The sequence below is a fragment of the Podarcis tiliguerta genome (assembly GCF_965153285.1).
Source record: "Podarcis tiliguerta genome assembly, chromosome: 2".
Classification (NCBI taxonomy): Eukaryota; Metazoa; Chordata; class Lepidosauria; order Squamata; family Lacertidae; genus Podarcis; species Podarcis tiliguerta.
The window spans coordinates 11,698,686-11,724,055 of NC_139535.1; the positions used below are offsets into that span (position 1 = coordinate 11,698,686).

General features: G+C 46.4%; 2 protein-coding genes across 2 annotated transcripts in view; both read right to left on the reverse strand.

Annotated features, from left to right (window-relative positions):
* Window positions 1–7,522, reverse strand: part of LOC310672923 (uncharacterized protein) — a 28,761-nt gene extending 21,239 nt beyond the window's left edge. Inside the window, exons 1-6 of the mRNA XM_083430607.1 lie at window positions 6,791–7,522; window positions 6,155–6,250; window positions 5,199–5,429; window positions 4,872–4,894; window positions 3,890–4,005; window positions 757–789 (exon numbers count right to left, since the gene is read on the reverse strand). Of these exons, the coding sequence (XP_083286733.1) occupies window positions 757–789; window positions 3,890–4,005; window positions 4,872–4,894; window positions 5,199–5,429; window positions 6,155–6,250; window positions 6,791–7,222 (931 nt within the window). The 5' untranslated portion in view covers window positions 7,223–7,522. The remainder of the gene's footprint in view (window positions 1–756; window positions 790–3,889; window positions 4,006–4,871; window positions 4,895–5,198; window positions 5,430–6,154; window positions 6,251–6,790) is intronic.
* Window positions 7,523–10,416: 2,894 nt separating this feature from the next.
* On the reverse strand, window positions 10,417–24,953 carry LOC310670579 (zinc finger protein RFP-like). Its single transcript, XM_083426142.1, has 7 exons — window positions 23,998–24,953; window positions 21,491–21,586; window positions 20,023–20,253; window positions 18,040–18,062; window positions 16,230–16,351; window positions 15,272–15,304; window positions 10,417–12,812 (listed from the first exon to the last, which is right to left on the reverse strand). The coding sequence occupies exons 1-7, from the start codon at window positions 24,421–24,423 to the stop codon at window positions 12,295–12,297; spliced, it is 1,449 nt and encodes a 482-aa protein (XP_083282268.1). The 5' UTR covers window positions 24,424–24,953; the 3' UTR covers window positions 10,417–12,294.
* Between the last annotated feature and the right edge of the window lie 417 nt (window positions 24,954–25,370).

The following is a 25,370-nucleotide window of genomic DNA, read 5'->3' on the forward strand; positions in this document are numbered from 1 at the left end:
ATACCTAATTGTAAATGTTTTATGACTTCCTTGATATTGTGTGTGGGCTGGAACTGGTCTGTGACTGAAATAATAAAATCCATTCATCCCCCATGTTGGGAGATTGGGGGTGTGGGAAGGGGAGGGATAATGCAGCCAGAAGTGTTGCTGGAGAGACTGCTTTCATAGTCCTGGCAAAGCGGCTGCATTCATGGTTTTTCTTAGAGATGAGGCTAAATGATTATGGAATACCTGGAAGTCCATGAGAAGGGGAATGTTTCCCCTGTGCATGATAACGTCATGCCAATGTCTGGGCATGAAGAAAACCTGGAGCTTGAGTGAGAGACAGAAAGACCTGAATTTGGGCTGTGTATATTTACAGCTTTTTGAGATCCTTGCTGCCTCTTCCTGGATGTCCGATGCAGACTTGGCTGCTGGAGAATTTAAGCAGTGAACCTATGCTCAACCCGTGTATATTTGTAAATGAATTTAAAGGACTCCGTTGAGTTAAGAAGGAAACCATTGGACTGAACTGTGCAAAAACGCTTGTGAAGGATAGATCCTTGGAACTTCTCTTTCCCACAGTGATGTGGGGCGATTGTGCCACACCCCAGTTAAAATGTATAGACTCTTCTGAACAGTGAAAAGCCTGCGAAGGCAGACAGGGAGCACATTTTGGGAACGGAACCCCACTTTGTCCAGCGGTCTCGTCTTTTGAGAGGCGGATCTCATCTCCTCTGGAAATATGGGCCACCATCAGACCCCAAAATAACATACCTTGCTGCAGCTGAAATCCAGATCCCAGAGTGTCTGTGGAAGAAAAAAAGAACACTGTCAAACTCACAACGAATCTGGGAACAACGCCACAATATTGCAGCATGCTATGAGGGCAAGGATGATGTGTTTGTGCCAAGGTTCAGCCCTTTTGTTGTTGTTTAGTCGTTCAGTCGTGTCCGACTCTTTGTGACCCCAAGGACCAGAGCACGCCAGGCACTCCTGTCTTCCACTGCCTCCTGCAGTTTGGTCAAACTCATGCTGGTAGCTTCGAGAACACTGTCCAACCATCTCGTCCTCTGTCGTCCCCTTCTCCTTGTGCCCTCCATCTTTCCCAACATCAGGGTCTTTTCCAGGGAGTCTTCTCTTCTCATGTGGTGGCCAAAGTATTGGAGCCTCAGCTTCAGGATTTGTCCTTCCAGTGAGCACTCAGGGCTGATTTCCTTCAGAATGGATAGGTTTGATCTTCTTGCAGTCCATGGGACTCTCAAGACTCTCCTCCAGCACCATAATTCAAAAGCGTCAATTCTTCGGCGATGAGCCTACTTCATGGTCCAGCTCTCACTTCCATACATCACTACTGGGAAAACCATAGCTTTAACTATACGGACCTTTACATCACATTTTTTCAGAGAGCAGGCCCTTCACCTAGAAAGCCCCCCCCCCCCCAATCTCCAGCATCCATGAGGAGCCTTCAGATTCAGGCAACGCAAGCCTAGAGGCCTCAACACCAGTTGCTCTTTTACAACCCCCCACCACCAAGGTCATAATAAAAGGGGGCAGCAAACCCAAAAGAAGCGACAGGGTTCCACTGCCCAGCTACCAACAGACTCACAGAAGTGTAGATTTGGAAGAGACCTCAAGAAATCATCTAGTCCAACCCCCTAAAATGCAGGAATCCTGCCTACAGCCATCCCTGGGTGGGCTCGAACCACCAACCTTCTGGTTAACAGCCGGACACAGTGACTCATCGCGCCACCTGAGATTTGTGCTTGGGAAATGTGAGACTTACTTGGGAAATGTGCGAGATTATGTCTCAGCACCTGTGCAGATCCAAAGCCTGGATGAGGCCTTGGGAAAGGACAGAGCCTCCAGCTCATAAGCAAAGGGGCTAATAATAATAATAATAAATAATAATAAATAATTTTTATTTATACCCCACCCTTCCCGGTTCAAAAACCGGGCTCAGGGCGGCTAACAACAAATTTAAAACACTTAATTGTAAAAGCAGCATAAAATACAATATAAAAACATGAATAACAATAAAATTCAAAATTCAGAGATCAATTTAGGGGAAATAAGCAATTAGATAATCCCCAGGGCCAGCTGGCTGAATTGGTCCTACTTGGGCCAGCGAGGAGGCCAGGGGAGAATTAGCTGTGGGGTCTCAGAGCGGGTGACCTTCATAAAAGGGGAGGGGGAGGGAAGGGAAATAAAAGATCAGGCTGAATTCAGGCTAAGTGATTTGAGAAGTCCCCTTTTCAGTTGGGAAATAAAGTCAGGCCTCCATGCAGAGTGGATGGGGTGTATTTGCTTTTTCCTTGAGATGTTTGCTGTCGTTGGGAGGATGGGCTATTCTTTAGCAGTGCCCACTGCTTGTGGTGGGTGGCAGGATGCGGGTGGCGCTGTGGTCTAAACCACTGAGCCTAGGGCTTGCCGATCAGAAGGTCGGCGGTTCGAATCCCCACGATGGGGTAAGCTCCCGTTGCTCGGTCCCTGCTCCTGCCCACCTAGCAGTTCAAAAGCACAAAGTGCAAGTAGATAAATAGGTACCGCTCCGGCGGGAAGGTAACAGAGTTGGCCACGACTGGACCTAATAGTCAGGGGTCCCTTTACCTTTACTGCTTGTGGCAGGGAATGGCCATGGCTTAATAGAAGAGCTTGACACAAGAATTGTCTCCGGTTCAACGCCTGGAATCTCCAGATTGGGATGGGAGAGACTCCTGCCTGGAATCCTGGAGTGGCTGCCAGCCAGCGTAGACAATACGGGGTGCGATCGAGCAATGGCCTGACTCAACCTGAGGCAGGTTCCTTTGCCGATTCACTCCCTGCTCCTATCCTTAAGCAATGGCAGATGCCGAAGAACTAATAGGTATAAATGAGCAGATTCCATTTTGTAGGAGGGAGCTATGAGCAGAGCCTTTTTCCATAATGGAAGATAATTGCCTTTTCCTTAAACACTCAGCACTCCCATTTTCCTCACACTGCTAATATGACAAGCAACCTGGAGCCTTTTATGAACATTTTTTCTTATCCCCCCCCCCCCAATTTATTTACATATACATATACATTTACACAATACACATACATAACACACTACCTTATTCTCATAACATAAAACATACCTACATTACTCTATATAATACCTACCTATACTCTACATGGGACACGGGTGGCGCTGTGGGTAAAAGCCTCAGCGCCTAGGGCTTGCCGATCGAAAGGTCGGCGGTTCGAATCCCCGCGGCGGGGTGCGCTCCCGTCGCTTGGTCCCAGCGCCTGCCAACCTAGCAGTTCGAAAGCACTCCCAGGTGCAAGTAGATAAATAGGGACCGCTTACTAGCGGGAAGGTAAACGGCGTTTCCGTGTGTGGCTCTGGCTTGCCAGAGCAGCGATGTCACGCTGGCCACATGACCCGGAAGTGTCTCCGGACAGCGCTGGCCCCCGGCCTCTTGAGTGAGATGGGCGCACAACCCTAGAGTCTGTCAAGACTGGCCCGTACGGGCAGGGGTACCTTTACCTTTACCTTATACTGTACATATCAACATACCTACCCCACACAGACACTCACCACGTGACTTGACCTCCAGCCGTTCTTGTTACGCTACTTTATTTTTCCAACTAACTTAAACACGTTTCATTATTTCTTTAATCTCTTCTATCTTGACTTTGCTCTCCTTTCACTCTAATCATTTTCTGGATTCACTCAATATCTGTCAGAAATTCTACTTTCCCCCCATAAATTTTGATGCATTCCTTAAAGATAGCCCGCTCCTTATTCACTTTTTGTACCATATCTCCTCTTATCCTCCCTGTTAGTTCGGCAATATGGAAGTATTCCATCATTTTAGATAACCAGTCTGTTTTGAACATTTCTTCTTAAATGCCCACTATTAACCATGGAAACCATTCTTGGTACCTCTGAACTGCTTCATGACACCCCCCAGAAAGGGATTTATATCGCAGAAGTCCCAGATCTTCCACTTCAGGGCAGGAGGAAAAGCAATAGGGGGATCCTCGAACTTCTCCCGATACCTAGGGCAGAAAAACGAGGTCAACTCATCATCCCTGTAACGCAAAGAGCTTTCTGAAAAGCCCGGTGCCTCATCTTGATGTCAGCTCATCTGCACATCATAGTGAGCCGAGATCAGGGTTTTTAGCACATGATGAAAAGCAGCGGGCAGGTGGCTTGCAGATCTACAGTGGAACCTTGGTTCCCAAACGTAATCCGTTCTGGAAGTCTGTTTGACTCCTGAAACGGTTCAGGAACCAAGGCGTGGCTTCTTATTGGCTGCAGGAGCTTCCTACACCCAATCAAAAGCCGCACCAGACGTTTGGCTTCCAAAAAACGTTCAAAAACCGGAACAGACACTTTCGGTTTTTGACTGTTTGGGAGCTGAGGTTTCGCTGTACAGTGGTACCTCGGGTTAAGTACTTAATTTGTTCCGGAGGTCCGTTCTTAACCTGAAGCACCACTTTAGCTAATGGGGCCTCCTGCTGCCGCCGCACCACCGAACCACGATTTCTGTTCTCATCCTGAAGCAAAGTTCTTAACCTGAAGCACTATTTCTGGGTTAGCAGAGTCTGTAACCTGAAGTGTATGTAACCTGAAGCGTATGTAACCCAAGGTACCACTGTACTGCACAAATTATATGCAGCCCCAAAGGCAAGGACTTATTATATGTAGAAGCAAAAGGATTATGCTACAATGTAAAAATAGATGTTTTATCATTTTCTGGAAATAAATGAATCATAGGGTCTTTAGACACCGAGGACTAGAATCATTTAACGTAAACCATTTTAAAAGAGAGAACGGGGTGGGGGGGTGGGGGAGGAATAACAGTTTTTCCACAAGTGCAATGAGTTTTCCGACCAACCTGAAGTGTTTTTTGTTTGCTTACCTCCACAAGAAGCTCCCAATGTCCTGGAAGGAAAGAAGAGACTGAATTCAGTGTAGGCAATTCAGAGCGACAGAAGGGGGGGAGAGGAAGACAGGGTGGGAAAAGAGAGAGGATTATTCTCTCAATACCTTTATACTGATTATGAGTTGGCCCAGGAAGACGGGCCCTTCTGCTTTTTCATTAACCTCTAAACATCAACCTTCAAGATGAGAAAGATGCCAAGTGATGGAAAGTCCATCCCATCTGTGAACTGGCAAGCAAGGGCCCTCGGACTCAGCATCCCACAACCAGTTAGTTAGGAAGCTCAGAAGCAAGACCAGGCCTGACCTGCAGGAGTTCACTCGCTGGTTCCTGAAGCTTCTCCTCCATCTCCCAAATGGCACTATCAAAAGCGGAGAGTTCCCTGGAGAGTCTGGCCAGGTGCTCCTCCCTTTTCTTGGCGATCTCCTTCTCCACCTCTGCCATCTGGGCCAGCAGAGCCTTCTCTTGTTCTTCCAAAAACTGGTGTAGACGTCTGAACTCAGCCACTGCCTTTTCCATCTCTGCTCCCATTTGATTCTGCAACAAGTAGGCAGAAAAATAAGGACAGCTTGCCAACAGCAGGATTGAATATAGCCTGACTTTGCAGCCTCAGATCAGGTAAGAGAATTCCCTTAAAAGGGCTCTTTTGACATTTCGGAGAACTCACACCAATGTTCACAAAACCTTGCATACACCCACCCACCACTTAGGAATGCTCTTTTCTGAACTTTTTTTGGTGGGAGTTCTGGCCATTCCAAATAAGTAAAGGGACCCCTGACCATTAGGTCTAGTTGTGACAGACTCTGGGGTTGCGGTGCTCATCTCACTTTATTGGCCAAGGGAGCCGGCGTACAGCTTCCGGGTCATGTGGCCAGCAGGACTAAGCACAGCACCAGCGCAGCACACCGAAACACCATTTACCTTCCCGCCGGAGCAGTACCTATTGATCTACTTGCATTTTGACGTGCTTTCGAACTGCTAGGTTGGCAGGAGCAGGGACTGAGCAACGGGAGCTCACCCCGTCATTGCGGGGATTCGAACCGCCAACCTTCTGATCGGCAAGTCCTAGGCTCTGTGGTTTAACCCACAGCGCCACCCGCGTCCCATTATGCTCAGCCTACAGATGTGTAAATAAAACCATGTATCACAAATACCAAGGGGGGGGGGGAATCAAACTGAACCGGAGGGAAGTGCTTTCACCGCTCAGAGAGCGGGGTGCTTGTAACAATACTTTTCTGCTTCCCAGGGATGTTGACACTTACGAGCAGGTCTTGGCTTTCCTCTTCAGCGTCCATTTTAAATGCCATGATCTTCTCCCTCTCCTTCCTCAGATGGCCTAAGCACCTACAGATCTGGTTCTGAAGACAAAACAACATTCCAGTCTGGTTCTATTTTCTTTTCCTGCTGAGTTTTAGGATGCATGCAAGAGGGAAGTTGAACAATATGGCTGTCCTGCATTCCAGGGTCTTTTGTGGAGATTCCCACTTATTTATCCCAGTGGATTGAATAAGACAACCAAATCCAATATGGGTTTGACATCACTCCCTCCATCCCCTTGAGAGACTGCTTCAGACCAACTCAAGCTCCAGGTTTTGAAGAGCTATTCGACATTAGAGCAGAGAATAATAATATAATAATCATTTATTATTTATACCGCGCCCATCTGGCTGGGTTTCCCCAGCCACTCTGGGCGGCTTCCAACAAAACACTAAAATACAATAAATACTATAACCTGTGTGTGTTTGTGTTGGGGGGGGGGGTCTTCCTCCTTGGAGGAAAGCAGAGACATTTACAAATTGAATCATAATAAATTATAAACATTTCCCACAATTTTTGCTCTCTCGTGTCACCCAGCCCTGCCCTGCCCTCCCCCATCAAAACCCATTGCCGTTTCCTACCATGTAATCCTGGGACGCCTCCTCTAGAGGAACCACCTCGTGGCTCTTGTGCTCCTTGGATCTTTCACACACCAGACAGATGGGGCTTTCATCCTCCTTGCAGAAGAGCTTCAGCGGCTCCTGGTGCTTCTCGCAGACTCTTTCCTTTCCTTCTGCCCGCTTTCTTCCACAGAAATCCCCACGGAGCATCTTGGCTTTTTCCGCAACATTTGCCAGCGACCGATTGGGGATGAGGTGCCTCGGCTGAACTGTTTTCCTGCATTCAGGGCAGGAAGCGTTTGCCTCGGATTTCCCCCAATACTGGATCAGGCAGGCTCGGCAGAAGTTGTGCCCGCACTCCGGGATGATCACTGGATCCTTGAAATACTCCAGGCAGATGGAGCAAGTGGCTTCCTCGAAGAGATCTTGCACGGGACCCTCGGAAGCAGCCATGGCTGCTGCCTCGCCCGGAAGAGAGAGTTGGTTTCGCTTTCTTTCCTGTCTGCCAGCAACAGGGCGTGTTTCCTTTGCAGGAAGGAGGTGACGCAAGATCTCTCCTGAGTCTCTTACAATGAATTTTTTTAAAACAACAACAGGGCAATCGTTCGTGGCTGGCTGTTCATTTAGGCAGGCATTTTCCGATGACAGCTGGAGATAAGTGACTTTTTTGTATTGTTATGGACTTCACAACATCCTCAAACCGCACTAAAAGTCAGTGAATGAATTTGAGCCTCTTAAGCTCCTCCCACCTGTATGGTTCTTGCGCTCTCTCTCTCTCTCTCTCTCTCTCTCTCTCTCTCTCACACACACACACACACACACACACACACACACACACACGGAGAGAGTATACATTCAAAGCAGCATAATTAGCAGGCAACTAAAATATCCTCTTAAAGATGTCATTGCAAAGGTCGATTACAGAGCGTACTTAATGCAGCAAAGTTAACGCGAAAATTAAACATTTCAAAAGAAAGCATGACTAAAGGAAGTCAAATATGAAATGCGCATTTAAAGCAGCATGATTAGCAATAAAATAAAATATTACTCTAGAACATACCTGCCGCTGTTGCTGCCAATCCTGCCCATAGGGGATCCTGGCGGGCAGTGGCTGTGGAAGCTCAGGCTAAACAACCTGAGACTGCACTAAGGGACATCCAAGATCCCTGCCCTTGTGAGTTGGGAGGGATCCTGAGGGTCATTTTCCAGGACTCACAGCCAAGGTGGTCTCTTGAGGAACAGGGTGCCTCTGAGCATGCGCTCAGCCTAGGAATTTGCGATCAGCACCAGAGCCAAGCTCAAGAGATCCGCACATTAATTCACGCCTGGTTTCCTTCCTCCAGCAGCTTTTGCAGTGATGGTGAGCTCTTGAGTTGTTGCTGTGTTAAGACAGTTGGCAGCTGGAAACCACCGGTGATATTCTGCAGTCACTGGAGATCTGTCAGTAGATCTACCTTCGACCCAGCCCTGCCATAAGCATCTTGTGGGAATGTTCAGGGTGGCAGGAGAGGATATATTGTTTATTACTGGTAGTATCCTTCCTAACCGGGTGCAAGTAGATAAATAGGGACCGCTTACTAGCGGGAAGGTAAACGGCGTTTCCGTGTGCGGCTCTGGCTCGCCAGAGCAGCGATGTCACGCTGGCCACGTGACCCGGAAGTGTCTCCGGACAGCGCTGGCCCCCGGCCTCTTGAGTGAGATGGGCGCACAACCCTAGAGTCTGTCAAGACTGGCCCGTACGGGCAGGGGGACCTTTACCTTTACCTTTATCCTTCCTAACATGTGCTAGCAAGTTCCTTTACTTAGCAGAGTGCATTCCCCTTTACACAGCAGAAAACTAGTTGCAAACTTGTGTGAGTTTCTTAAGACAATACGCAATTCAATCTGGCTTGTCCAGATTGAAATGTGTTCTAATATTTTCCTGGTAAGACCCCTTGAATCCCTCCTAAAAGAATAAAGACACCACAGTCTTATTCATAAGCAATAAAAAGAAAGTTTACTCACGATCAGGCAGAGCACAGTGTGATCTCTGAAGGCAGGCTTTAGGCTTAAAGTTACAAACATATAGAAACAGGTCTACCCCATATGTGGGTTGACCTAGTGACTGCAGTTAGTAGTCTGGGAAGTTTGTAGGATGAAAGGAAGATGGAAAAGAGAGAGAGTGGCAGCATGCCTTGTCCTTTTACCAGGTCTGGAAAGGTCACGCCCACCCACTAGTCACATGCAAGGAAGGATGCTCCAGACCAGGAGGAACAGGAAGTTTGGACCGGCTGGACCGAACATTCCCTTGCTTGTCCACTCTAGCAAAACAAGGAATGTTGTACTTGACTGCTCTCAGTGGATTACATCCCACTCATCTTGATGAGCTCCTCTTACGTTCTTATGACACCAAATGCTTTCCACTTGCATTAAAACACTGCTCATAGTTTGTTGATAGAATCATGGAGGTGGAAGGAACATCAGCAGTCATCTTATCAATGAGGGATCTTTATGGTATGGATGATGTATTCCCTGTCAGGAGCTCGTCCTACTCTCTAGTAGGACTCTGGCAGAGACACATGCCCGACTGGCATGTTCCCTCCCTCCTGGTCTTTCGTTCGGGAGCTTCAAAAGCTTTTTTCTGCCTGGACATCACAGCGACCGATGGCAACAGACATCGGTACACTTAGGGATCCGCAGAGTCTTCACAGCTTGCATGACAGACCTCAGCAACTCAGCATTTTGGCTAATCTACTTTATTTACATATAGGAGCACTGCAACATGGCTCCCTCTCTCTCTAGCATCGGGCAGCAAAGAGAAAAAGAACAAAGGACAATAGTCCCACTTCACGGAACACAGTAACACAAACATCCTGTCTCCGTCACTTCCCACTTTGTGGAGTCAAAACATACACCGTCATGTGATAGACAAAAATCCCATGACTGCAATCACGGAGCAGGAATTCTAACATCCACCCCCCCAGCAAAATAAAATAAGGAAAGTATTTCTTTTTTCTCCCTCTTCATAGAGAACAGCTAGTTTGGGAAAGGTGGTTGGGCAAAAGTTGAGGTAACACAAATCCCATTTAGGGACTCGAAGCCCCTCTCCTCACACTTCCTGTCGAGTGGGAAGGTCTGAGGGATTTGTGGCACATTCAAGTGAAGGCCTCTCTCCATGCCAGCCAACGCTGCCTCATCAGCATTCCTGATAGCAAGGGACTGTGGGTTTTTCTGCGAGGCCTGGGTAAGTCAGCACCTCTCCACTTAGCCTGTCTTACCTCACTGGGTTGCTGTGAGGATTACATGGGATCTCATACCTTGCCTATGTCACTGCAGTTCCTGGAGGCAGGATTATGTGGTGTATGAGGCTGTTACACTTTTCTTTTTTTATATTTTTATTAAAGATTTCTTAGTGTACAGAAACACGTGCGTTGTCTCATTTTTCAGGTTGTGTGTTCTACCATTCTGTTTCATTTGTTGTGAGACAAGTTAGTGTTACACACAATGTTAGGTTAGAAGAAGGGAGGGGGAGAGGGGTGTCGTAAATAACTGAAGGGGTCCCACAAAATAAGTCCAAGTTCCTTTATCAGAATTGGACACTCTGAAGAGAGCAGAAATTGAGGCTCTTCTTGGTCGGGATGTGAAGAACAGAGACCAAACCAGAATAATTAAAGCAAAGCGGCTGTAAGCCTGATCTTTTATTAAAAGAATGACTGTTGGTGACAGGGTTCCCACTCACGTAACAGGCGATGGAGGAGAATTCAGAACAAAAGAAAACTCTTACATTGATGCCTTTGATTTTCAATACAGAACAATGAGAAGTTAGAAAAAACAGAAGATGTCAGACGAGGCGCTGTCTAAGTAGGCTACCGTATTTTTCGCTCCATAAGGCACACTTTTTTCCTCCTAAAAAGTAAGGGGAAATGTCTGTGCATCTTATGGAGTGAAAAAACGGTAATTTATTTGCTCCCCAATGCGTGCATTGGTGAAAGGGAACCCATGCCTTTGGTATGATTAGGCAGCCATTTTTACATAGTACGGATATGTGACAAATTTGGCAATATGTATGCAAATAAATATATTGTTACAGCAGTAAGACAGCAGTAAGTTGAGCTTTTAGAGTCAACGATGCAACGAAAGAGAATGTAACGGAAGAGCAGAAGGGGAACATAGTCTACGTACATTTGATACAGGACATTGTGAACCAAATCATATCAGTGTAGCATATAAGGACACATACAATTGAGGGTACAGTAAAATGGTGAGTAAGCATCAGTGTAGCATACAATGGATACGGGCCCATTATTATTCTTATAACAGGGGGAATGGTGAGTAGGGTGTTTATGTTTCTATTCTTCTACTTAGTGTATGTGTGGGGTTTTGCGTCAGTGTTCCTTGTGTAGGTTCTCTTACTATTCGCTCGTTGTGTTTCCTTGGTGGCGAGAGGCTGTTACGATTTTTGAGGTGCCAATGACAAAAGAGCAACAGGAAGCAAAATCTTTGATAAAAGAAGAAGAGTTTGGATTTGATATCCCACTTTATCACTACCCTAGGGAGTCTCAAAGCGGCTAACAATCTCCTTTCCCTTCCTCCCCCACAACAAACACTCTGTGAGGTGAGTGGGCCTGAGAGACTTCAGAGAAGTGTGACTAGCCCAAGGTCACCCAGCAGCTGCATGTGGAGGAGCGGAGACGCAAACCCGGTTCCCCAGATTACGAGTCTATCGCTCTTTTTTAAAAAAAATATAATTTTTATTAACAGGCCAATCAAATCACATTAATTCCAAATCACATTAGTTCCAAATTATACAGCCAAATTTTTAAAATTTTTGTTGGGGGGTACCCATACTTCAAGCTCTGAAAGGGATCCACACTTCACTCTTGCTGCAGCTGCTTGAATTGAACAGTTCTATCCAGTTCTGTCCAGATAGTCTCTTTGTTATTTTCCTCATCTTCTTGTTGTTATTATTATCATATATTCCTTTCTTTGTGATCTCTGACGAGTCTATCGCTCTTAACCACTACACCACACTGGGGTTAACACACGAAAAACCCCAAATATGAACAGACACACAAAGTACAAGCAGAGGTGCTCTCTAAAAATCTATAGATGGATCTGCCCAATTGTTAGCTGCAGATTATTTCAATGGAAATAATTGTATACATAGATATGTACCACCATCCCCTGGAGTTCCTTAGATCAGCACCATCCTGCTTCCAGCATCACCTACAAGGTGAACGTGACCATCTTTGGAAGATTAGTGAAAGACCTAAGCGGGCATAGGAATTTCTTTCTTACATCTGAGTTTCATAACCAACCCAGGCCACAGACTCCCGAGGAAACCCTGACTGAAGCATGGGACAGGGTCTACAGGCTTTCTAGACACCTGGCCTGAGCAGGACAAGCGGTGAAAGAGCCAGCCAGCCACTGTTCTACAAATATGGCTTCTCCTTGGGGAGAAAGTAACCTCAGAGCTCATTCCTGAGAAGGAAGCAGCATGCGTGTGGCAACAGCAGGGGGTTCCCCCGTCTTGTCTGCCTCCACCCTTAGGCAGCCAGGTTTAGATGGCCCTTACTGAACACAGAAAACAAGGGCTGGAGGGTCTCTCCTGAGAAGGAGGCTGCTGAGAACGTGCAGAGGCGGGCTGCTCTATCAGCATCGTAAAAGGCCATCCGCCTCCCTTCACAGTTCAGGGTCACTCGGATCCTCCTGGGCTCGCAACTCAGGGGCAGAACCGTCCGTGAACCGAGACAGGCAGCCCTGTAAGCGCCTCCCCACTTCCCCAGATCCCAGACCCCTTCTTCGGGACCAGCAGTGATCACCTGCTTCCTCTGGACAGAACTTTTGGCAACCCCCACAGCCCACCCCTCATCGCTCCCCACGGTGACTTCCCAGAAATGCCTGCCTGCTGTGAACCCCTCGCGACCCAGAACGTAATAATAGTTGTTAAATCTCTCAGGTCTGTCGGGCAGAACTTGACGTTCTCCTCCTCGCCTCACACTCTTACGATCCTCAGACAAGAGGAGCCAGGGATTTGCTGTGTCGGGATCCAAAGTTACATTTTCTGTGGGGGCAGATGAGGAAAGAGAAGGCGAACCAGGTCAGCTGGGAGACTTGACTTTTCTCTAGACACGTAATACGGAAAAACAACGCCCTCTGAAATCAACAGGACCTCATCCGGGACTGAGATGCTTCCTTTGGTTTATAATAAAGATTATTATTATTATTTATTATTTATACCCTGCCCATCTGGTTGGGTTTCCCCAGCCACTCTGGGCGGCTTCCAACAAAACACTAAAATACAACAACCTATTCAACATTAAAAGCTTCCCTAAATAGGGCTGCCTTCAGATGTCTTCTAAAAGTCTGGTAGTTGTTTTTCTGTTTGACATCTAGTGGGAGGGCGTTCCACAGGGAGGGTGCCACTACTGAGAAGGCCCTCTGCCTGGTTCCCTGTAACTTGGCTTCTCGCAGCGAGGGAACCGCCAGAAGGCCCTCGGCGCTGGACCTCAGTGTCCGGGTAGAACGATGGGGGTGGAGATGCTCCTTCAGGTATTCACATGCGTGCCATGCTTTCAAGTGTTTAAAGCATCGCACATGCATTATATAATTATGATGTTTACAGCAACTCTGTAAGGCAAATCAGGATTATTATTATCTCCATATTTCAGAGTGGCTTGTCTAAAGGCTACCCAGTGATCCATAGCTAAAACATTTAGCCAAGATTTCAACAAAGACCAGGCCAATAAATGGCTGGACTAAGGGCCATGACTTTTATTAAGTGACATGTCTGTGACTTTAACATTATTAAATACTGAACGATTGTTTTCTCAGTAATAGTAGCCCAGTGCATTCCAACATTTCTCCGATGAAAATAGGGACGTCCCGTTCTGTAATGATAATTTTACTATTTATACCCCACACATCTTATTGGGTTGCCCCAGTTATGCTGGGAAGCTTCCAACATACATAAAAACATAACAAAACATTAAACATTTTTAAAAAGCTTCCCTATACAGGATTGCCTTCAGACGGCTCAGGGTTTGGATAACTCCATACCCTCCAACATTTCTCCAGTGAAAATACGCGGGTGGCGCTGTGGGTAAAACCTCAGCGCCTAGGACTTGCTGATCGCATGGTCGGCGGTTCGAATCCCCGTGGCGGGGTGCGCTCCCGTCGTTCGGTCCCAGCGCCTGCCAACCTAGCAGTTCGAAAGCACCCCCGGGTGCAAGTAGATAAATAGGGACCGCTTACTAGCGGGAAGGTAAACGGTGTTCCGTGTGCTGCGCTGGCTCGCCAGATGCAGCTTGTCACGCTGGCCACGTGACCCGGAAGTGTCTGCGGACAGCGCTGGCCCCCGGCCTATAGAGTGAGATGAGCGCACAACCCTAGAGTCTGGCAAGACTGGCCCGTACGGGCAGGAGTACCTTTACCCTTTAAGGAAAAGCGGGACATTCTGGGATCAAATCAGAAATCGGGATGGCTTCTCAAAATCATACATGGCCCTGGAAAATAGGGACACTTGGAGGGTCTGTCCATGTTGCATAGTTTTAAGTACTAGTTGAAAACATGTCCTTCTACAGTGGTACCTCAAGTTAAGTACTTAATTCATTCTGGACGTCCGTTCTTAACCTGAAACTGTTCTTAACTAGAAGCACCACTTTAGCTAATGGGGCCTCCTGCTGCCGCTGTGCCACCGGAGCACAATTTCTGTTCTCATCCTGAAGCAAAGTTCTTAACCTAAGGTACTATTTCTGGGTTGGCGGAGTCTGTAACCTGAAGCGTATGTAACCTGAAGCGTATGTAACCCGAGGTACCACTGTATTTGGTTTTCTGATGCCTGGACTATGGGCTGGTTAGCTCTCCCTTCACAGGCCTAATTGGCACAGTATCATTTTGTTCGGAGAGATTCCTGGCTAAATGGCTAAAATTATCGGGAAGGTCCAGATATGGGGGTCTGAGTCCCTCCACCCCACACACTTAGCTAAGGATATCATCTAGGTATCTCTCCATGAAGAAAAACTGAAGTTTGAGGCAGAGGCAGACATACAAGGCTTTGAGTTTGGGTTCTGTATGCTTACAGCATTTCATGCTGTTGACTGCCTCTTGCTGGAGATCTGATGTGGGGCAGCGGACTTGCCCGCTCGTGTTTAAGCCGTGTGCCAACACCCATGTTCAACCTGTCTGTATTGCCTCCTTGAGCAACTTGGAGATAAAGGGGTGAGGAATATAAATTCAACAAGAAAATGAAGCCAAATATGGCACGATGCCATATGTTTTCAGTGCCCTCATTCCAAAGGAAACCCTTTGGAAATTCTCACCGCCCGTAGAAGAGGGTGAATGTGAAATCTCAGGTAAAAGTTATAGCTCATCGGAAGCGGCAGAAACATGTATGGCAGACATAGAAAGTGCTAGCCAGGGGAAATTGACATGGACAGAGAAGCTCCAATGGCCTGGTCACTTGGAGAAAAAAGCCCATCTCTCCCGGGAATTGTGCTTCCAGCAGACCCTGAAATGACATACCTTTTCTCAGCTGAAGTCCTGATCCCAGAGAGTCTAGACAAGAACAGGGAGCAGAGACTTAGCGCCACACCAGTGTCCTTATAACAATCTGGTAACAACAATACGAACTCATAACATTATATCAGAGGTCAGGCAACCAGAGGTGTCCTCCAGACTACAAGTCCCATAATCCTTAAGCACTGGCCATGCTGGCTGAGGCTGATGGGAGTTGTTGTCAAAAACATCTGGAAGCCACCATGTTGGCTTTCACACCACTACAGCTTGGATAAGTAGGGGGGATGTATTAGTGTCAATGTCCAGAATAAGGACATGGTGTCTCCTTAGAGAAAAACTGCCTCCCATCCAACAGATCTTTCCATCACCAGCAGCCTTGAGGAGCTGTCAGATCCAGACACCCCTGCCCCAGGATCAGAGATCTCACTTGCCAGAGTTACTGACTGGATCTTGGTCACCTCCTGCCCCCCTCTTGGGTGCCCAGGAATTGAACAGACTGCAGCCCAGGTATGAGCTTTGGGGCCCTCCAGCTCTTGGCTAGCAGTATGAGAGGCTGTGAGGTGTATTAAAGCACCTGCGTGAATCAAGGCCTGTTTGAGAGACAGGAAGGGGTGAATAGAAGTTCTTGGTCTGAGCAGCTTCATTGCTGAAAAGGCCACTCTAAGCAAGCTCAGCCTTCCTGAACCAGGGGAATGAACTGCAAGTCAGTGTAGACAATACTGAAGCAGATGGAACAATGTTTTCTGACAATGCAAGGCTTGCACCGTTCAGCAATGCTGGGTTGTTTGTAGTTTGCAGGTGGATCACTCCCCTTTCATTGATGAAATAAAATTGCTGCTTTTTCAGCTGGCTGTCCCATCTTCCATCTTCCTGGCCCAGCTAATATTACAAGTGATCTGGAGCTTTCCACGAATATTGCTTTTTTAAATGCCCACTATAAAACCATTGAAGCCATTCTTAGTACCTCTGAACTGCTTCATGACACCTTCCAGAAAGGGATTTATATCGCAGAAATCCCAGATCTTCCACTTCAGTGCAGAGGGGAAAGGCGCAGGAAGGTTCTCCAGCTTCTCCTTTGCCTGAGACCTGATGGAGAAGAACAACATCAACCACCTTCCTTCCAATCAGGGCCGGCCCACCCATGAGGCAAAGTGAGGCGACTGCCTCAGGTGGCAGAATCCACAGGGGCAGCAGATCTCAATGTTGATCTTCCTTCTACTCTTGTTCCTCTTGTAGATCTTCACTCACCCCTTTTTCCTTGGCAGAGGGGAGGGTGCTGTGTTTTGGTTCGCCTCAGGCACCAAAACATATTGGGCCACCTCTGCTTCCAAGGCAAGTAGCTTTCTGAAAAGCCAGATGGCTCTTCCTGGTGTCAGTTAATCTCCACATCATGGAATGTGTGACAGGAAGTGAAGAGCAGGGATTTTACTGTGTTCAGACATCTTGTGAACACCTATCTATTTAACCAGACTCTACCTAACTCCCCTGGATTGGATCCTTTTATTACTGCATTCCTGTTATTATGATGCTGCTTTATGGCTGTTATGTTGTATTTTTGCACACCCTTTAGAGATTTCTCAATACAGTGGTGCCCCGCAAGACGAATGCCTCGCAAGACGGAAAACCCGCAAGACGAAAGGGTTTTCCGTTTTCAGAGGCGCTTTGCAAGACAAATTTCCCTATGGGCTTGCTTCGCAAGACGAAAATTGACGAAAATTTTCGGGGGGTTTTTTCCGCTCCAAAACCCCTTTTCCTGAAGCGCTAAGCTGCTAAAAGCATTTTAGCAGCAAAACCGCTAATCCCTTAAGCCTTAAAAAGCCGTTTTTAGCCCTTAAAATGTCAATAGCGCTAATAGCGCTAATCCGCCAATGGGCTTGCTTCGCAAGACGAAAAAACCGCAAGACGAAAAGACTCGCGGAACGGATTCTTTTCGTCTTGCGAGGCACCACTGTATTTAGCAGTTTTAGAAATACTTTTAAATAAGATACGATTTAACAAGTTACGGTGGACACCTAGAGGCAAATATATAGAAGCAAATGTACAAAGATATATAGAAGAAATATCTAATTTGTTGGAAGTGAATGAAAAATAAAATCATTGGACAGTGAGAGCTTTTAGGATTAGGCCCATTTAAAATTAATCATTTAAAAAGAGAAAAATAGTGTGTGTGTGTTTATATATATGCACAGCCCTGAGTGCTCACTGGAAGGACAGATCCTGAAGCTGAGGCTCCAATAATTTGGCCACCTCATGAGAAGAGAAGACTCCCCGGAAAAGACCCTGATGTTGGGAAAGATGGAGGGCACAAGGAGAAGGGGACGACAGAGGACGAGATGGTTGGACAGTGTTCTCGAAGCTACAAACATGAGTTTGACCAAACTGCGGGAGGCAGTGGAACACAGGAGTGCCTGGCGTTCTCTGGTCCATGGGGTCACGAAGAATCAGACACGACTAAACGACTAAACAACAAATGCACAGACTATATGAGGGTAAGGAAGGCTTACCCAGTGAAAACTTGCCCTCTCTTTTAAGACATTATTATGATACAGCGTACAGTATTTCCATAATTAATGGTATGGGTGACTGGGTATTTCATTATCATAAAACGTGTTTGCATATTTTGTAGATGAGAAAGAGGTTGCAGGAGTCTGAAACATGTTGTATTGTTGAAAATTAATTTCTCTAAGGGAATATTTAAAAATTAATTACCCTAATATTTAAAGATTAATTACTCTCAATAGTCAGAGGATCATTTTCTTTTATTTTCTGCTTACCTCTGTAAGAAGCTTCCAATATCCTAGAGGGAAAGAAAGAAGTCATTTGGGTCACTTCTCTGCAGAATACTGTGTGGGTCTGAATGAAGGAGGGAGGGAGAGAGAGAGAGACAGAGAGACAGAGAGGCGTATCTATCTTTTGGCAAAACACAAAGCAAAACACTCCCCTCTAAAACACGCAGAGAAATTTGATTCTAATTGAGTCAAACTGAGGCATACGCAATATCAAAGAACCACAGATTCAAGATTGTAATGGAAACAAATAATTTCATTGATACAGAATGCTTCGTTCAAGCCCTAGTGCTCACTTTTTCTGAATATTTGGACTTATCCAAACATTCTCATCCCCATCTAGTTGCTAAACAGGGATGTCTCAGTTCCCTAGAATGACCTAACTTCTAAGTGTCTTGGCGTCCTAGCATTCATGAAATGCAGTTCATAGTCACCCAGCCAGAGCTATGGGCCAGAAAGGACCATGCATGCTGGGCCAAACGACGTCAACATGCGGTGCTTGCATGCCTCGCAACATGCGCGCATGATGTCAGCATGCCCCACAGAATGCTGGTGCCATGCTCACAAGCTAGGGATCATGTTCGCAAGCATTATAAGCAGTCAGTTCCCAAAAGCCTGTTGGAATAAAAGGGTTTTCACCTGGAAGTGACTGGGAGTGGCCACCGAGACCATATAACACTGGTCCTGAAAGGCCTACCTTGGCTCCCAGTACGTTTCCGAGCACAATTCAAAGTGTTGTTGCTGACCTTTAAAGCCCTAAACGGCCTCGGTCCAGTATACCTGAAGGAGCATCTCCACCTCCATCGTTCAGCCCGGACACCAAGGTCTAGTGCCGAGGGTCTTCTGGCGGTTCCCTCACTGCGAAAAGTGAGGTTACAGGCAGAGGCGGAGCTAGCTGCTCTGTGCCCGTGGGGGCGGGGCTGGCATACCAGGGGCGCCACCCACAGCAAGCGTCCCGGAGGTAGCAGTGCTGTGATGTAACCCCCCCCCCCAGGGATGACACCCAGGACGAGCCACACCCACCACACACCCCATCCTCTGCCACTGGTTAAAGGGAACCAGACATAAGGCCTTCTTGGTAGTGGCACCCACCCTGTGGAACATCCTCCCATCAGATGTCAAGTAAATAAGTAACTGACTTTTAAAAGACATCTGAAGGCAGCCCTGTTTAGGGAAGTTTTTAATGAGGGAGCTGGGCATGTTTAACCTGGAGAAGAGGAGGTTAAGGGGTGATATGATAGCCATGTTCAAATATATAAAAGGATGTCACATAGAGGAGGGAGAAAGATTGTTTTCTGCTGCTCCAGAGAAGCGGACACGGAGCAATGGATCCAAACTACAAGAAAGAAGATTCCACCTAAACATTAGGAAGAACTTCCTGACAGTAAGAGCTGTTCGACAGTGGAATTTGCTGCCAAGGAGTGTGGTGGAGTCTCCTTCTTTGGAGGTCTTTAAGCAGAGGCTTGACAACCATATGTCAGGAGTGCTCTGATGGTGTTTCCTGCTTGGCAGCGGGGTTGGACTCGATGGCCCTTGTGGTCTCTTCCAACTCTATGATTCTATGATTCTATGATTCTAATGTTTAACATTATGTTGGCAGCTGCCCAGAGTGGCTGGGGATACCCAGCCAGATGGGGAGGGTGTAAATAATAAATAATTATTATTATTATTATTATTATTATTATTATTATTATTATTATTATTGTTATTATTATTATTATTATTATTACTGGAAGGACAGAAAGGAAGGAGCCAGCCTGGCTTCTCTGGGGAGGGAGTTCTTAAGTCTGCAGCAGCCCCTCATATATGACTGCTCCCCTGTAGAACAACACAAAAGTTCCCGGAAGTTAAAAACCAAGTAGCAGGGAGGAAGTAGCCAAGATACGCTACTCAGCTTCTTCTTCTCATCAACATTTTAAAATGTGGGGCAGAATTCAGAAGTGATCTCCCTGCGTCAGAAGGAGGCCTCACCTGCAGTTGTTCATTCGCTGGCTGCCAACGCTTCTCCTCCATCTCCCGGATGAGGCTGTCAAGAGAGGAGAGTTCCCTGGAGAGTCTGGCCAGGTGCTCCTCCCTTTTCTTGGCGATCGCCTTCTCCACCTCTTCCACCTGGGCCAGAAGAAGTTTCTCTTGTTCTTCCAGAAACTGGCGCAGTCGCCTGAACTCAGCCACCATCTTTCCCTTCTCTGCTTCTATTTGTTTCTGCGATAAGGAAGTGGAAGGAAGAGACAGGAGGACAATATCAGAAATACAGTCTGGCTTTGCAGCGTCCAGAAGTCAGATTTCAGAAGGATCGGCCTAAAAGTAACTTTCTCTCACAACATCTACCTGTTAGAATATCGTCTTCAGTACTGAATAAATGGCAGCAACTGATACCGAAATTTAAATGTCAAAATAACCAGCCGAGACTGAAAGCCAGAGCTATATGTGAAGAGAGGTTTGCAACTTCCAAATATAACAGATTTGTATTTTTCAGCTGTAATAAATTGAGTAGCAGAATGGATTATGAATGTCTATGAGGAGACAGCTAAACATGAGCCAAATTTGATTGAAGTACCATTAAATAGAATATTATGGGGAACATACAACAGACCATTTTTGCTGGAAAATTGTTTATTTTCTAATTTGGTAAGGTTATGGGACTGATATAAAAGCTTGCTCAGCTCTAAATTTTCTCCCTTGGGATCAATAATAAACATAATAGAATAGGACGTTTCCAAGTTTAAAATGGAGAAAAAGTATATGTTTAGCATTTGGGCCCTAATTAGGCAAGGACCACATGATTTCATATTTAGAGATTAAGGGATGGACGGTGGGAAGCAATCCTTTATGGTCTGAATGCTTTTGAATCTGTTCTAAATTGCAAGACTATATTAAAACTCCTAATCAAGCTGAGCAAATTTGAGAAAATTTGGTGAACATTTTGGTAAAAAGTTATCAGTCGTTCTTGAAATACAGTACAGACCCAGAAGAATTTTATGGTATAATATCCCAGAACATTGGGGAAATTGGAAGTGTGGGAGAAGTTATTGTTAATTGAATATAGGCTTACTTTGAATTCAGGGATAACAGAAAATTGCTATAAAATAATGAGCAGGTGGTACACCATGCCAGTAAAGATAAACAAAATAAATACAAATTATCCCACCCCTGCCACGTGTTGGAGATGTCAGAAAGAAAAAGGAGACCTTTTCCACAAGTGATAGGAAATGTGAAACAGCAAAGAAATAATGGAGTTAAATAAATGTTCATTTAGAAAGAATTATGGGATAAGTCTCTCTCATTTTGAGTGAAGCCACACTCCCCATGGCATCCATTTTGTGAAGAGCGCCCCCAGCACTCTCCCCAAAGTTGAAATGTGCCCACTGGTCCAAAAGGGTTGGGAACCCCCCTTTTTTAGACAATAGCACTTTTTCACTTCCCAGGAACAGTAACTTACAAGCAGCTCTTGACTTCCTTTTTCTACGTCCGCTTTAAATGCCAGTGTTTTCTCTTTCTTCTTCCTCAGATTGTCTAAGCAGCTGCTGATCTGATCCTGAAGAGAAAACAAAATTCCAGTGTGGTTCCCACTTTTATTTATTAATTGTTTTCGTATACATGGAACAGGCAAGTTGATCGATATGCTTGCTCTGGCATCCCAGGGTGTTTTTGCTAAGGTCTCTGAGGTGCCCTCTTCCCTCCACCATAACACAGAAGTGGGGTGAGGAGGCTACTGGATTCAATACGGGTTCAACACTTCTCGAGATGGGGCAGACAAGGAGCTCCTTCCCATGTCCAGATTCTGAATAATCGTCTCATGTTTGAGCAGAGAAACTTGAGGTTTTCTATTTAACCCACCCCTCCACTTTCGACACATCTCACACAATCCTACAAACTAGGGTTTGTCGGGATTTCCGCTCGGCCAAGCTGATAAAGCTCATCTTCCTCCGGCCGAGTCCTTCGGAATCGCCTCCGACGATAATTAACGACCTGAGCCTTTGATGAGGCCTCAGGCACATTCTCATCCAGCAGAGAATCAAAGCAGCACATGGAAGTGATGAGATTTATGGCTACATTGCAAAGGAACAAAGGAACAGGAAACCAGTAAACATCACATCCGTCTCCTGTCTTCCGTGAGACTTCCAACAGCCTGGACGGTCTCTGGAATGTAAACAGAGTCTTGTGACTCTAAGCAGCTGCTCAGTGGCAAACAGAAACTAACAGGGTTGCCCTAGCTCTGTTTCCCCCCAGACATGTCCAGGATTCCAAGGGCGGAATGTCTGGGTTTTGCTCAGCAACTTTTTGTGTCTGGATTTTTACTTCTTGAAATATGGCAACCCTATCATAAACCTCTATCGTGTGCCCCACTTACTAGTGGAGTTGCTCCAGCCCACATGCAGAGGGTCACTTTGGGGTAGTACTTGATTGGATGTTCAGTTGCCTACACATTTTTTTGTGCCATAACAAGCATCATATAACCAACCCACTTAAATCTAAGTAATGCATGAAGGGGTTAATGCCACAGAGCAGGGGTTAGCAACCTTTTTCAGCCATGGGCCGGTCCAAGGTCCCTCAGACCATGTGGTGGGCCGGACTATATTTTTTTGGGGGGGGGAATGGACAAATTTCTATGCCCCACAAATAATTCAGAGATGCATTTTAAAGAAAAGGACACATTCTACTCATGTAAAAACACGCTGATTCCTGGACCGTCTGCGGGCCGGATTGAGAAGGCGATTGGGCCGGATCCGGCCCCCGGGCCTTAGGTTGCCTACCCCTGCCATAGATAAAGCTGTCCTTCCAGGCTTAGCGAAGTCACTTCCGCTCATCTTAGGAAGAAGGAATGCAAGCCTATTGTTCTCTCAGTCTACTATGTGAACTCCAATGTGTTAAGAGGTCCAAGCTGGTTTCTCCAAACTGAGACAGCATGACTTTTTGCAAAGTCACTTTGTGTTGCCTTAATTCTACTTTAGTGTCCTTTTTTTTTGCAACATAACCCCCAAACCCCCTCTTCTTATTTTCCTTGGGAGATTGCTTTGGTTGTTTTCATCTATACAGTGGAACCTTGGGTTACGTACCGTCCTCCTTACGAACGCTTCGGGTAACGAGCTTCGCTAGCCCGGAACTAGGTCTCCTGGTAGCGAACTTTGCCCCGGGGTGTGAGCGGAAATCGCGCGCCGGTATTGCGCTGGCAGCGGGAGGCCCCATTAGCGAAGGCGCGCCTCAGGTTAAGATAAGGTTACCAGATTTTTTTCAATGAATCCGGGGACAGTTTTCCACTTCAGTAGGAATGATAGGATTTTGTCAGGGGACTGGTTTGTAAATCCGGGGACTGTCCCCGGTAAACAGGGACATCTGGTAACCTTAGGTTAAGAACAGTTTCAGGTTAAGAACGGACCTCCGGAACGAATTAAGTGCGTAACCAGAGGTACCACAGTACTTTTTGGGGGTACATTTTCCATGTATTGAGGTCCCAAAATTTGTTTTGCTTTAATCAAAGTCTCAGAACAATAGATCTATTATACGAGTTAAAGCATCAAGCAATACTCAACTTTTAAATCACTTTTTTAGATTTCAAATGAGGATTTGTGCACTCTCGTAGAGAGGATAATTATTATTATTTTTTAAAATAGTTAAATTCAACAGGCAAGCAGGATTTTACAACGCTGCACAGGAATGCCTCCTGGAGAAATCACTTTTGGTAAAGTGGGGGAAATTTTGTTGTAGGTCCTACTCAGTGCTCCCCTCCCCCTAAAATATATGTTTAGGGGTACTCTCATTTTGACTCACGAAAATCATGATTTTATAGTTCAAACCGGGGAAAATAAATACAGTAGATGGACAAAATTACAAAGATTCACAAAATGTTTAGGGGTATGCATCCCCCCAGGGAAAAAAAGCACTGGCCCTACATGTCTGCAGCTATTTCCCTTGTCGACAAAATCATGATCCAGAGTGATTTCCTACCCTGTACTCCTGGGAAGCCTCCTCCAGAGGAATCACCTTGTGGTTTTCATGTTCCTTGGATCTGTCACAAACCAGACAGATGGGCCTTTTGTGGTCCTTGCAGAAGAGTTTCAGGGGCTCCTGGTGTGTCTCACACCGTCTCTCCTTTCCTCCTACCGTTTCCCAGCCCTGAAGACTGAGTTCTTTGGCTCTCAGCGTTTCCAAAACAGTTGCCAGGGGCTGATTCGGGATGAGGTTCCTCTGCTTAATTTGTTCTCTGCACTGGGGGCAGGAAGCCTCCGCCTCAGATTTCTCCCACCACTGGCTCAGGCAGGATCTGCAGAAATTGTGCCCACACTCCGGGATGATGACTGGATCCTGGAAATACTCTAGGCAGATGGAACAAATGGCTTCGTCACAGAGATCCTGCGCCGGACTCCCTGCCATGGCTGCTGCCTCGCCAGGAAGAGCGAGATGGTTTAGTTTTGCGTCTGCAAATGGGCGTGTTTCCTTTCCAGGAAATTCAGACCCGATGGCTCAAAGATCACTGCTGTCTGAAGTGGGGGGGTGTGTGTTTAAACCGGGACACAGAGATGAGAATTTAGATGAGGTTATTTCAATCTCTGCTGTGGATTCAGCTGTGGCACAGAGTCTCTTTGACATGGGAATGTTTTGTTGTTGTTGTTTTTAAAAAATAAAGAGTGTGAATAATTTGTTGCTGCTAAGTTAAGGAACCATTTTCCTTTGAAAAGTGGAGATACGGGAGAGTTTCTCCTTCGAAAGCTAGTGACTGAATAACTCAAACTCACGTGCCTTTTTCCAGCAGCAGCAGGGCACAATGCTCAAAGTCCAAAAGCAACACAGCCCAACCTCCCACTGCTCTGCACATTCCCACTGGGCAATTTGACACGCATTCACAACCACAGAGAACATGTGAAGGAAACTGGGGCATTTTAAGCTGCTCCTCAGCTCCAGCTCCTTCCCAGTCCTATCCTCCCACTGGTCCCAGCTCCAGCCTGTCCATTCTATCAAATGGTTAGCACTTAAAATTTTAAAAATATATATATATATTTTACAGGCTGTCTCAGAAAGGTGAGCTAACTCATGGCCAGCATTTGATTTTTTTTGGGGGGGGGTGGTGCAGAAGAATGTTCTCTCTCTCTCTCCATACTTGTAATATTTTTAGATACTGCTAAAGTTATTATGGGGACGCGGGTGGTGCTGTGGGTAAAACCCTCAGTGCCTACGACTTGCCGATCGAAAGGTCGTGGTTCGAATCCCCATGGCGAGGTGCGCTCCCGTCGCTCGGTCCCAGCGCCTGCCCACCTAGCAGTTCGAAAGCACCCCCGGGTGCAAGTAGATAAATAGGGACCGCTTACTGGCAGGAAGGTAAA